Raw genomic sequence first — 12,438 nt, forward strand, 5'->3', positions numbered from 1 at the left:
ATGGCTCAGTCGCGGCCCGCATAAGCACTGCGCTCATCCTGTCTGGGGTCATCCCCCGCGCTCTCCCCGCGGACGCGTGCACACCGCTAGCCGAAGCGTCATCAGCGAAGGCCCCAACGTGCCCCCCACTACAAACTAGGAAGCTCGGCGTACATGTCCTTACTTCCGTCGCGGTCCGTCGATCGAGGTGGGCCGCGCGCGGCGAGCCGCCTACGTCTCCATCGGCGCGGCGGCCTCCGGCGCTTTCCTCAGGTACATGACGTTGTTACATCGGATGAGCACCTCACCTGCGACGGGCGCGACGTTTATGATCCGTGGGCGACGAAAAGGCGGGCGCCGGCCGCGCGCCGAGCTCGCCCGCCATCTCGCCGTCGATGTACTCCTTCGTGTCGCCGAGCTGCGCGGGCGGCGCGCGTCGGGCGCGCGCGGCGGCGCGGGCGGGCGGGCGACGGAAGCGCACCTGCACGTTCATGTAGGAGTCGACGGAGAGGAGCTTGCCCTCGTACTCCATGCCCCACTTGAGTTTGACCAGCACGTTCTTCCCCGTGAGGTCGTTGAGGAACGGCTTCGGGTTGACGATGGACATGGTTCAGCGCGCGGTCGCGGAAGCGATCGAATGCGGCGGCGCGATGGGCGGTGGCGCGGTTCGCGCGCAGCGGGCTCGAGATGGCGTCGGAGATGCTCCGGTTGCGGCGACGCGCCCGTCTCGACCCCCGGCGGCGCCGCCCGACGCCCAGGCCTCGGACCGGTCCGGCGCCCGAGTCCACACGTGAGTCCACTGCGTGTCGGGCGCGAGCGCGCACGCCTCCTCGCCGCCAACATGGAAATCACGAGGGGGTACATATAGAAACAACGACGGACAGCGCGTGCTGCGAATTCGGAGCGTACGGCGGCGGCATTTCGGCCGCGGGCGACGTCGGGGATCATGCGAGGGGGAACAAAAGGGCTGAGCTCGGCGAGCCCAGGCGGCGGCCGCCGGCTAGGCGACGGTGGAGGAGGGCGCGCTCGAGTCCTCGTCGTTGGAGACGAGGGGCACGGGTGGGCCGAGCGGCGGCTCGGGCGCCGGGAACCGCTCCGTCGGCGCCGCGGGCTCGTCGTCCTCGGCCATGGCGGCCTCGTCGGCCTCCGGCGCGGCCTCGTCGGCCTCCGGCGCGGCCTCGGCGACGTCCGGCGCGGCCTCGGCGACGTCCACGGGCGCGGCGCCCGCGTCCGCGGCGGGCGCGTCCGCGGCGCCTTCCTCCGCGGCGCCTGCCTCCGCGGCGGCGGCCGCGGCGGGCGCGGGCGCCTTCGCCTTGGCGCCGCCGCCGACGAAGCGGCCGTGGACGCGCGCGCGCGCGGAGGCGAACTCCTTGCGGCAGAGGTAGACCTTGCCCTCGCGGCCCCAGATGCGCTTCTTGCGCTTCTCGTGGAATCGGATGAGGCGCTGGCGCCGCTCCTCGGGCCCGTAGATGCCGATGAAGCGGTTCCGGCCCGGATTCGGCGCGCCGCCGTGGCCCGCGGGCGCGAGGTGGTGCGCCGCCGCGCGCGCGAGGTGGCCGTAGGCGCCCGGCGGCGGGCCGGGCTGCCGGTCGTAGACGAAGGCGCCCGCGGGATGCGGCGGCGGGCCGCGCGCGTCGTAGCCCGGCGGCGCGCCCTCGACGGCCTGCCAGCCGCCGTAGTGGGGCGCGTAGCCCCCGGGCGGCGCGTAGGGCTGCCAGGCCGGGTCGCCGTAGGGCGGCGGCGCGCGGCCGTCGCCGCCGTAGCCGCGGTGCGGCGGCGGCGCGCGCGGCGGCCGGTCGTAGGCGTGGGGCGGCGGCGGGCCGTGGGGGTCGCCGTAGGCGTGGTGGGGCGGCGGCGGCGCGCGCGGCGGCGGCGCGCGGCGGTCGCGCGGCGGCGCCGCCGCCGCGGCGCGCGGCGGCGGCGGGAGGCGCTCGCGGTCGCCGAGCGCGTGGGCGTCTCGGGGCACGCGGCCGTAGGGTGGCGCCGGCGGCGCGTAGCGCTGGACGGGCGCGCCCCAGGCGCCGCCGGGCTCGTAGCCGTAGCCGTAGGCGCCGCCGCGCGCGGCCGGCTCGTAGTCGCGCGCGGCCGCGTAGTCGTCGGGCCGCGCGCCCGGCGCCGGCGGCGCCTGCTGGTCGTCGCCGGCGAGGGCCGGCGGCGGCGCGCTCGCGACCCAGGGCGCGGCCGCGGGCGCCGGCGGCGGGTAGTAGCGGCCGCGCGGCGGCTCGTCGTAGGCGCCGTCGAGGTCGTAGGGCCCGCGCGGGGGCAGGTCGTAGATCGTCGCCCCCTTGTCCGGCGCGCGGGCGGCGGGCCGCGGGCCTGCGCGGCGGTCGCGCGCGTCGCGAAGCGCGCGGAAAAGGGGAGGCGCGGGCGCCGCGCGGTCGCCGGCGGGTGGCGGCGGCGGCGCGTAGGCCTGCTGCGCGCTGGCCCCGAAGAAGGGCCACTGCTGCTGCGAGTCGCCCGGGTGCGGCGGCGGCGGGAAGGCGCCCTCGAAGCCGTCGCGGTCCGCGGCGTCGGGCTCGCCCTCGTCGCCGCGGCGCCGCTTCGACGGGCGCCCGAGGTCCGGCACGCCGTAGGGCCGCGCGTCGTAGGGCTCCTCGTGCGGCCGCCTGCGCCGGCGGGGGCCGTGAGCGCGGGCGCGCGCCCCCCCCCCCCCCCGTGCCGCGCGCCCCTTCCCCGGCCCCGAACGTCAAAAGGGCGCGGTATCGCGCAGCCCGAGCAGGTCGTCCTCCTGGCGGCGCGCGTAGCGGTCGCCGGGGTGGCCGTGGTCCCGGATGTCGCCCTCCGCGCGCTCCACGGCGCTGACGAGGTTCGAGAGGCCCCGCTTGGGGGCCTGCAGCATGTCCATCGCGTCCAACGGGGGAGATGAAAATGGGGCGACGGCAACCACAGCTGCCCAGTTCCACAGTTCCACAGCTGTGGCCCAGCGTCGCCGGCACCTTCGGCGCGAGCTTCGACTGGAACCGGCCGACGTCGCTGTGCACTTGAACGTACGTCACGGCGACGAGTTAGCGATGGCCCGGAGCGCGGGGAATTTCTCGTTGCAGGTGGGGAAGCCCGTCCTCAGGACCGCGCGCGCGAGGGCGCGGTTGCCCGCGCGATTGTAGGACAGCGCTTTGAAGGGCTGCTTCACGGAGACCTTCGTGTGCGGCACGCGGATGACGCTAAACGTGGTCCCGAACGTCGCGTTCAAATCCTCGCTGATCACGTCGAGGAAGGCTTCGTAGCTCTGCGCGATGCTGAACGACAGGTCCGCTTGCGCACTCGCGTCGCCGTCGAGGAAGCCGCCGAACGTCTTGGCGAGGTCGTCGCGGACGATGCGGCCGCGCGCGTCGAGGTACGGCCGCCACGCGCGCAGCTCCGCATGGGTCTGCTGCCCAGCCTCCGTCTTCACCTTCGCGCAGGCTTCCGCGAGTTTGACACGCGCGCCGACCCATGCGTCGGTTTCTTCTTTTTGAGATCCTCCTTTACCGCGGAACAGGCCCGCTTCGTCGACGGCACGGAGTATCAGCGTGAACTCCTGCTTGGGCCACATGTAGGGCGCTATGAGGCGGATCCACTCGAGCGATGCCGGGATGCGCACCATCACGAGCTGGCATTCCCGACCGTCGTAATCCTTCCCCAAGCCACTCGCACACTGCGTCAACAGAACCGCCCGCGTGCCGCCGATCATCTCCGCCAGTCGAGCTGCCATGGCAACAGAACCAGAAGACCGCAGTTGCCGAAGGTCGCAGTCGAATTTGTAACGGCGTCCGTTGCGATGCATCGTGAATGACGTCGACTGGTCGCTCGCCAACAAGCCGCCGACGTGGTGCAGGGACACCTCGCGGTGGAACGCGAGCGACCGCGGCACAACCGTCCGGCCGCCGTCGTTGGGCGCCACGTAGGTCTCGAGCGAGCCCGCGACGTCGAGCGACAGCGTCCGCAGGCGGTCGCGTTCGGCGACGTCGCCCACGCGGACCGGGATCGAGAGCGTCCGCCCCTTCTCCGCCGCGAAGCGCTCGACGAGCACGCAGCCGCGGGGGTCGTAGACGGCGACGAAGGTGCCCGTCGTCACCTTAAAATCCTTGGTGGGAGAGTCAGGGCGCAAAATGAACTTCGTCTCGCCCGTCAACCCACACCTTCTTTCGACCCATACCACGACGCGAGCGAACCACGCCGGTAGCTCGTCCGGCGAAGGGTAGTCGTCGCCGCCGTCGTCGTCCAGCGCGAGGACGCACTCGAGCCGTACTTCCGCCAGCCGCCGCGGCCGCCGCGGCGCGCGCGCGGCCGGGCGGCGCGCCGGCGCCGGCGCGGCTGCGGCCCCCGCGCGCGCGGGCGGCGCCGCGCCCACGGCCACCGGCTGGGCCCGCCCCGGCACGGCCAGCGGCGCGATCAGCGGCGTCGCCGCCGGAGGCGCGGCGCCGCGCGCGCCGCGCCGCGGCTGCGTCCGCCTGGGCTCCGGCGCGGCCGCGCGCGGCGCGGGCGCGGGCGGCGTCGCCGTCGACCGCGAGCGCTTCGTCGTCCCCGGGACGTCGTTCTCCTTGTCCGTGTCGTCCTCGGACTCGCGCGCCCCGATGAGCGAAGAGCGCGCGGCGCGGTCTAAAACGCGGAGGCGCCGGGAGACCACATCATTGGACAACGCCAACTCGCGCATCAGTTGATCCACGACCGATTCCTCGGACTCCGTGAACGTCGCGTTCTCCGTCGTAGATGCCAGCAGCGCCGGGGTCCAGTGCAAACTGACAGTTGTCGAGCCGCCGGCGCCGTCGCCGTCGCGCTCGTCGCCGCGGGGTCGGACCCCCGGGCGAGGTGAGTTGCTCCCAGCGGGCCGCGACGTGTTGGCACCGGCGGCAGGCTGAAACGCGCTCATCTTCGGGCAACACCGCCGCTCAGACGAGCAAACCCAATGAGCAATGGACGCGGATCCGCTCAACGGCGACGTCGGCCGCCGCCGCCCTTGCTTCCGTACGCCGGCGAACCGAGCAAGGGCGCCCACGAGGTCCTGCCCTCGCAAGCAAGGAAACGAGAAACACCCTACTGCTCGAGGACGGCCCCGACCCCCGTGTCGCGGAAGCGGCCGTCGAGGAACGCGAGGCGGCCGCGGACGACCGTCGCGCGGACGTCGCCGAGCAGGTCTGCGCCCTGGTAGACGCAGGTGACGGGCTTGCGCCGCGTGTTCGGGAGCTGCTCCGGCGGCCCGCGCTCGCCGTGGAGGACGTCGTAGCCGCCCGGCGCGCCGTCGGCGAAGACGACGAAATCCGCGTCGTTGCCGACGGCGATGGCGCCCTTGCGGTCCAGGCCCAGGAGCCGCGCGGGCTCCGCCGCGAGCCAGCGCGCGACGTCGCCGAGGCCGAAGCCCTCGTGCTTCGCCGCGGCCCACAGCGCCGGCAGCAGGAGCTGGTTCGCGCCCGCGAGCGTCCCCGCGGCCGCGCGGACGAAATCGCCCGTCGCGAGCATCTTGGAGCTCGGCGGCCGCGGCGCGTGGCCCGACGTGACGACGCTCAGCGTGCCGTCCCGCAGCGCGCCCCAGAGCGCGAGGCGGTGCGCCTCGTGGCGGATGGGCGGGTCGACCTTGTAGACCGTCGCCTTCTGCGGGACCTTCTCCTCCGCGACGACGAGGTGCACGGCCGTCGCGGAGCCGCCGAGCGCGCCGAGCGTCGTATTGGACGCCAGGGCCCTGGCCTCCGCGAGGAGCGTCGCCGTCTGCTGCGTGCTCACGTGGGCGACGTGGAGTTTCAGCGGCGCGACGTCGCGGCCCGCGGCGCGCGCGCGGGCCGTCGCCGCCGCGGCCGCGTCGAGCACCATGCCCAGGCCGTCGGCGCCCGCCGACGACGGCTGGCCGTCGCAGTAGAGGCTGTACTCCTTGCGGATGGCGCGCCGCGTGTGGCGGTCGTTCTCCTTGAAGATCTTGATCGACGCGGGGCGCCGGCGGCCGGGCCGCGCGGGGGGCGGCGGCGACTGGGGCGCGGCGCCGGCCGTCGGGCTCGTCGCCGGGCTCGCCGACGGCCGCCGCGCCGCGGGCTTGTCGATGACGGCGCTCTCGCTCTGGAAGCTGTCGCGGAGCTCCACGAGGTTGCCGAGCGACGACGTCGGGATGATCGGCGACCCGCGCGGCGCGCGGTTCTCCGACGCGACGCGGCTCAGGCGCGGGCTGAAGCTGAGGGTCGGCGCGACGCCCGCCGACGCGGACGCGGAGAAGGTGCGCCGCAGGTGGCGCCGGTCCAGGTCGAGGCTCCGGCTCTGCGGCTCGGCACTGCCCGGGCCGCAGGACCCGGGCCGCTGCGGCGGGAAGTCGAAGGTCGCGCGCGCCGACGACGCCGACGCGCCCCGGTTCGGCGACCGGAAGGCGTCGAGCCGCGGCGGCGACGGCGACCGGAGGCCGCCCAGGCAGTCCGACGACGCGGCCCGGGGCAGCCGCGCGGGCGACGTCGGCGACCGCGACGTGTCGAGGGGCGGCGGCTTCTTCCGCCGCGCCTTCTGGGGCGCGGACGCGTCGCCGGGGATGGCCACGGGTGCCGACGTTTCGAGGGGCCGCGACGGCGCGTCGTCGAGGGGGAACGGCTCGCTCCGGCTCCTAGCGCGGTCGCCGGGCCGCAGGCCGTCGCCGTCGTGCTTCTGGCCCACGCAGACGAAGGCCGACGGCGTCGGCATGTAGCCCAGCAGCTTGTCGAGGAGCGACGGCGACTGGAGGTCCGACCGCGCGGACGCGGCCTCTCCCAAGCTCCGCGCCTCCGGCGGCGGCTGCGGCGGCGCGGCGCCCGGCGACAGCTGGTAGGACTCGAGCTCGGCCTGGAGCAGGCTCCGCACCCAGGGCGCGTTCGGGTCGCCGCGGTCCGGGAAGTGCGACTCCTCGCGCGTCGGCGACGCGTAGACGCGCGCGGCCGCGGGCCCGGACAGGAACGCGGACCGCGTCGGCGGCGTGCCCACGGTCCAGGCGACCTCGGCGTCCTCCTCCTCGGGCGGCGGCGGCGGCTCGGGCGCCGCCGCGAGGCTCCAGCGCGCCGCCGCGTCGCCGATGGACTTGAAGAGCGACGGCGCCTCGTCCGCGGCCGGCGGCGGCGGCGGCGGCGCGGGCGCGGGCACGGCGTCGTCGAGGCGCTTCGTGGGCTTCGTCGGCGACACCTCGAGGTCCTCGCTGAACTCCTCGACGTTCCAGATGGAGCTCAGCGACCGCCCCGCCTGTGTGGAAATCAACCACTGGTTTGGGATGTCCCGACCAAACTTTGAAATTCTCTTGCTCGGTCACATCGAAGTCGATTCGGCTGATTTTTGGACGGATCGATCGCTCTCGTCGAGTTCTCGAAGCACGGCAGAAAAGCTTGCGTCGAAACGGTCGCATACGCTCACATTGAAGTCGGGTTGAAGATTTGATTTCCTCACGGCGCCCCGCGAGGCCGCTCGGCGACGCCTTGAAGAACGAGCTCCGGTCGACGAGCGCGCGCGCGCTGTCCGGCTCCACGGGCGGCGGCAGGAGGTCGGGGATGCGCGGCGGGTCCAGGGCCGCCGCGATGCCCATGCTGGGCAGCATGCGCGTCGTCAACGTCGCCGCCGGCGTCCCCAGCGTCACGTTGAGCCGCGGCGGCAGCTTCAGCGACGAGAGGCCCGGCGTCGCCTGCGGGGGGGTTTCAGCGTGGCTGAAACATCCATCTCTCGGCGCGCGCTCAGAAAGTGTCCGGCGCCGGGCGTCGCCGGCGTCTCGGGCTCGACGACGTCGGAGCCCTTCGACGGCCGCGGCGACCACGCCTCCGAGTAGGCGTCGCTCTCGTTGGGGTCGACCTGGCAGAAGGGCAGCAGCAGCAGGGGGCTCTTGGCCTCGCGGCGGTCCGACGCCGGCAGGAGCCGGTAGGGCGACGCCGCCTCGAGGTCCTCCGGCGGGATCAGGTTCGACCGCAGGAGCAGCGGCCGGCCGCCCGTGCCGTTCGCGGCGACGCACGCCTCGAGCCCCTTCGCCGTCGCCGCCGGCGCCGCGCCCGTCGGCGGCGTCAGGCAGGCCTCGAGGGCCACGCACTTGGCCGCGGGCCGCAGGAAGCGGCCCGAAGCGGGGAGCCGGCACGCCAACGCGACGTCGACGTGGACGCCCTCCGCGGCGGCGATGGCCGCGCGCGCCTCGACGTCGTTGGCCTCGGCCTCGCCCGCGTCGCGCGACGGCAGGTCCAGCGTCGTCGCGATGCCGCCGGCCGCCGCCGCGCGCGTGCCCGCGGCGAACCCCTCGTAGCAATCCGAGTCGGACCCGGCGCGCAGGCCGCCGCACTCGCCGAAGCGCGCGCCGGCGTCGACGAGCCCCGGCAGCACGGCGAGGTCGCCGCAGTCGCGCACGACACAATCCGCCGGCAGGGCCTCGTCGCTCCGGTGCACGGCGACGATGGCGCCGCCGCGCACGACGACCGTCGCCGCGGCGACCTCGAAGCCGCCGGCGGGGCCGGGCAGGACGACGCGGCTGCTCCGGAGGGCGAAGCACGGGGCGTCGTCGTACGACTCGAGCGGGGCGCCCTCGCGGACCCACGGCAGGCTGCCCATGGATGGCGTCCTACTTCCGTCCCGACTCGCGACCGTGCAGTTCTGGAAACTTACGCGCCCAATAAAAAGCATGTTGACTTCCCTGCATCAATGTTTACCTTGTCTGTGCGAGCTGAGCCGGCGTCCGCGCTCTCTCGTCGCCTACCCACCCCTGCCCACCGGCCCCAAAACCGTTGCCCGCGCAATACCGCAGCCATGCCACGCAAGGCGAAAACGACGGCGAAAGCCCGGGTGAAGAAGGAGTCGCCGAAGCCGCCGCCGTCGCGGCCCGTGACGCCGCGCCCCGGCACGCCCAACCCCGACGGCGACGGCGAGGCGCCCGCGGCGAAGCGCAAGAAGGAGCTCTACGTCATCCCGAAGCAGTCGGACCTGCTCGTCGAGGCCATCGACACGGAGGCGCAGAACCGGCGGTGGCTCGAGATCCGCAAGCGCGAGGCGCTGTCGCGCGAGTCGGCCGACGCGATCCGGCTCGAGCCCAAGCACAAGAAGCACCCGCGGCGCATCTCGAAGCCCGGCCTCACGACCGTGACCTTCGCGACGGTCGACATGATGCCCCCCTTCATGAGGGGCGACCTCGAGCGGCCGAAAGTGCCGAACACGACGTGCGCGATCACGGGCAAGCCGGCCAAGTACCGCTGCCCGCGCACGGGCCTGCCCTACGCCGACGCCGCGGCCTTCAAGGAGCTCCGCCGCCGCCACGGCCTCGGCGACGGGCCCCTCCGCACGAACACGCCCGACGAGATCGCCAAGTACGGCGACCCGCGGAGCCAGCTCGACCTGCCCATGAAGGGGCCCTGCGTCTACGAGGACGACGACCCGATGGACTGGCGGAGTTAAGAAATCGAGGTTATTTGGAGGTTCTGGTCTTCGAGGGCGTGGACCGAGATCTCGCCGGCGCTGGCCGGGGGTCCGCGCCTGGTGGCGAGCTCGACTCGGAGGACCTGGTGTGTGGCAACTCTCTCGACGCGCGACGCGCGCAGCCATGCTCCTCCGATCGATGCTCCGGCGCGTCGGCCCGGCCGCGGGCCTCCTGCGCGCCGAGGCGTCGCTGCGGCTGCTCGAGGTCTTCGCGCCGCAGCGGCCGGCCCTGGCGCTGCTCGGCCCGGCGCCCGACGCCGCCGCCGACGCCGCCGACGACGGCGACGACGCCGCGCTCTGGTTCGCCGTGCCGAAGTCGCGCATCTCCAAGGGCAAGAAGCGGATAAAGAACGCGAACGCGGCGCCGCGGCCGATCTCCCATTTCCAGCCGTCCGAGTTTTCGGGCGAGCCGACGCTGCGCCACACGCTCCGGCGGGGCGAGCTCGAGGCCGCCGCGGAGAAGGTGCGCGCCGCCAAGGCCGCCGCGGCGGCGCCGCCCGCGCCCGCGCTCGAGGACGGCGCGGGCGACGGCGACGCGCGGCCGCAGTAGGCGCCGGCGCCTAACTCGTTTCGCTCCCCGGGAGACGCACGACTAGGCCCAGGTGCAATTTCGGGCTCGCAGTCGCTGCGTCCCCCGGAAGGACGTCGAGTGGATTAAGCGTGGAAGTTGGGGGCGGGGGCGCGCGGCGGGCGCCGGGCGAAGGGGAGCGTGCGAGGATCCGCCGGCGAGGGAGCGCGCGGTGCTTCTGCGCGTCGCCGGGGCGCGGGACATCAGTGGTCGGGCACGGGCCGGCTCGCCTCGTCGTCGTCGGCGGCCGGCGGCGGCGGCGGCGCGCCGTCGCCCGCGTGGTTCTGGATCCAGGCGCGGAGCGCGCGGTTCTCGTACTCGACGCGCAGGAGGCGCGCGTTGATGCGGTCGCGCTGGTCCATCAGGGCGGCCTCCTGGCGGCGGAGCGCGTCGTTCTCCTCCTGGAGGTGCTCGAGCTTCTGGCGCTTGCGCTCTCGCGAGACGCGCGCGTGCTGCCGGTTGCGCTCGCGGCGCACGTCCTTGCGCTGCTGCTCGAGCGTCGTCGGGTCGAGGTCCTCGGCCGCGCCGGCGCCGCCGTTGGAGTCCTCGTCGGAGCTCGACACGTGGGGCGGCCGCTCGCGCTTCGCGGAAGGCTCCGACCGCCGCTTCGCCGTCGGCTCCTCGGGCTCGGGCGTCAGCTCGCGCGTGCGGCCGTGCGGGGACGCGAGCGCGGCGACGGCGGCGGCCTACGGGTGATGCGCACGTTTTTTTGGGCTTCGATGCGGCGCAAGGTGCCGCGCGCGGCGAGAAGCCCCGAAGACTTAGCGCGGAAAACGGGACGCGGTGGCGCGCGGTCTGGGCGAGCTGCTCGTGGGAACTGATGCGGCGCAGCGCGTGGGACGAGTTTTCCCGGCTGACGACCGGCGCCTTCACTTGACCGCTGTATCTCTCGTCCGAGACGAGCGCCAGTGCCGACAACAATGCATTAGTGCCGTGGCTCTGCGTCGGGTCTCGTGGCACTGTTGTTGCGCCGCCGGCCGGCCCCGCGTCGGCGGGCATGGTGGGTGCAGGCGGCGGGTCCACTCGGGCCTTGCCGCAGTGACTCGAACGCCTTGATCGCCGCCGCAAATGCTGACAATGTGCGCACTAGACCGAGCCGGGCCGCTCCTGCTCGAAGAACAGCAATCGACTCAGCCGATGAGACAGCGAGAATAAGGCGGCGACGTTGAAGGCGACGCACAAGTACAACCTTCACGTTCAACGCGCCCTCGGCGCGCATCCATTGGACGCGCCTGGCGGGGCGGGAGGGGGTCCTGGGGGTGTCGGACGCGGCGCCGTCCGACACCGGGACCCCCATGACGACCCCGCCGCACCCGCGCCGCGCATCCCGCGGCGCAACCACCGCCCGGTCCCCGCCTCCGACGGCACCGGGCGTGTGAAGGGCAGCCCCTACAGGGGCGAGTGGCACTCCCTCCCCACCCGCACGCTCGCCCGACTGCCAACCCTTCCTCCCCCTTCACCCTCTCACAGCGTGGGTCACCTACACCCGAACGCCACCCCCCCTTTTTTTTTTCTGCAACACCAATTCGCGCGTCCGCGCGCGAAGCACAAAAACTCTTACAAAAACGCGCGGAGCACTCGACTAAGGGAAGAGGATGCGACACCACGTCAGTGGTTGATGCCACTTCTCCTCCCGGCGTCGCGTTCCGCGCTCATGTGAGCTGCACGAAGCACCAGACCCTGGCATGGGCCGCCGGGTCGAAAATTACATGGTGCATCCGACCGAAACTATGAAACCAGCGGGCGCCGAGCAGCGCCGTGCCGACAGAAGCGGATTTTACGTCTCTGACAGCACCGTCACGGTAGGTCATGGATCTCATTACGTCACGAGCGTGCAGCGCTCACGCCGCGTCCACTTCCCCAGTCGACTCTCACCGCGCACCCCTCCCAGGTCGAAGCGAATACACCTGCCGGAAGGAATCAACAGACCTTTTCCTACCCGTGCAGGATGACTACCCCCCATCCACTCCTGGCCAGGAACCCGTTTAGGGGGGGGGAAATTAGTAAAGTAGATGTTGACCAACTTGACGGCTCTCACCTTGCGTCGGTCGGCACCTTCAACGCGTGCGAACGCAAATAAAATAAAAAATGAGACGCACGGCGCTCCCTCCTAGTACGCGTGAGGTCGATGCCACCACACCGCGCAACGCGGCGAGAAGCCTCGTCCGGACTAGTCGCGAAACCGCCCTTGAAGTTGCGGTGCGACCGCGACCACCCGACAAGCTCCGACAAGCAGCGACCACACGCGTCATACAGTCCTTAGAGCGGCATCTTCCCGCGGCCCCTACGACGCGGTCTGCGCGGGCGGCGCCACCGGCGCGGCGTCGGCCGGCTGCGCGGCGGGCGGCGCCGGCGCGGCGGGTTGCGCCGGCGCGGCGGCGGCGGGCTGCGCCGGCGCGGCGGGCGGCGCCGCGGCGGGCGGCTGCGCCGCGGCGGCGCCCGCCGCGGCCGCCGCGCCGTTCGCCGCCGGAGCCGCCGGGGGCTGCTTGGCCCGCTGCTGCTGCTGGGCCGGCGCGCGCTGCGGCTGCTGCTGCGGG

At 73.5% G+C, this 12,438-nt stretch overlaps 3 protein-coding genes across 3 annotated transcripts in view; all 3 read right to left on the minus strand.

Annotated features, from left to right (window-relative positions):
- Nucleotides 1-210: 210 nt before the first annotated feature.
- On the minus strand, nt 211-586 carry AURANDRAFT_22949 (hypothetical protein; the record flags this gene model as incomplete). The annotated part of the gene is given in 3 exon segments (XM_009036983.1): nt 211-287; nt 304-397; nt 461-586. The coding sequence occupies 3 exon segments, from the start codon at nt 584-586 to the stop codon at nt 211-213; spliced, it is 297 nt and encodes a 98-aa protein (XP_009035231.1).
- A 4,424-nt stretch (nt 587-5,010) lies between these two features.
- AURANDRAFT_14125 (hypothetical protein) lies at nt 5,011-5,580 on the minus strand (the record flags this gene model as incomplete). The annotated part of the gene is made up of 1 exon (XM_009036982.1): nt 5,011-5,580. A coding segment is annotated over one exon (570 nt), but the record flags the coding sequence as incomplete, so codon positions are not given.
- Nucleotides 5,581-10,104: 4,524 nt separating this feature from the next.
- The window catches only part of AURANDRAFT_62630 (hypothetical protein), a gene marked incomplete at both ends in the record, with an annotated part of 7,154 nt that continues 4,820 nt past the window's right edge, over nt 10,105-12,438 (minus strand). Inside the window, one exon of the mRNA XM_009036981.1 lies at nt 10,105-10,587. Within this exon, the coding sequence (XP_009035229.1) occupies nt 10,105-10,587 (483 nt within the window). The remainder of the gene's footprint in view (nt 10,588-12,438) is intronic.

The sequence above is a fragment of the Aureococcus anophagefferens genome, assembly GCF_000186865.1.
Source record: "Aureococcus anophagefferens unplaced genomic scaffold AURANscaffold_5, whole genome shotgun sequence".
NCBI classification, from domain to species: Eukaryota; class Pelagophyceae; order Pelagomonadales; family Pelagomonadaceae; genus Aureococcus; species Aureococcus anophagefferens.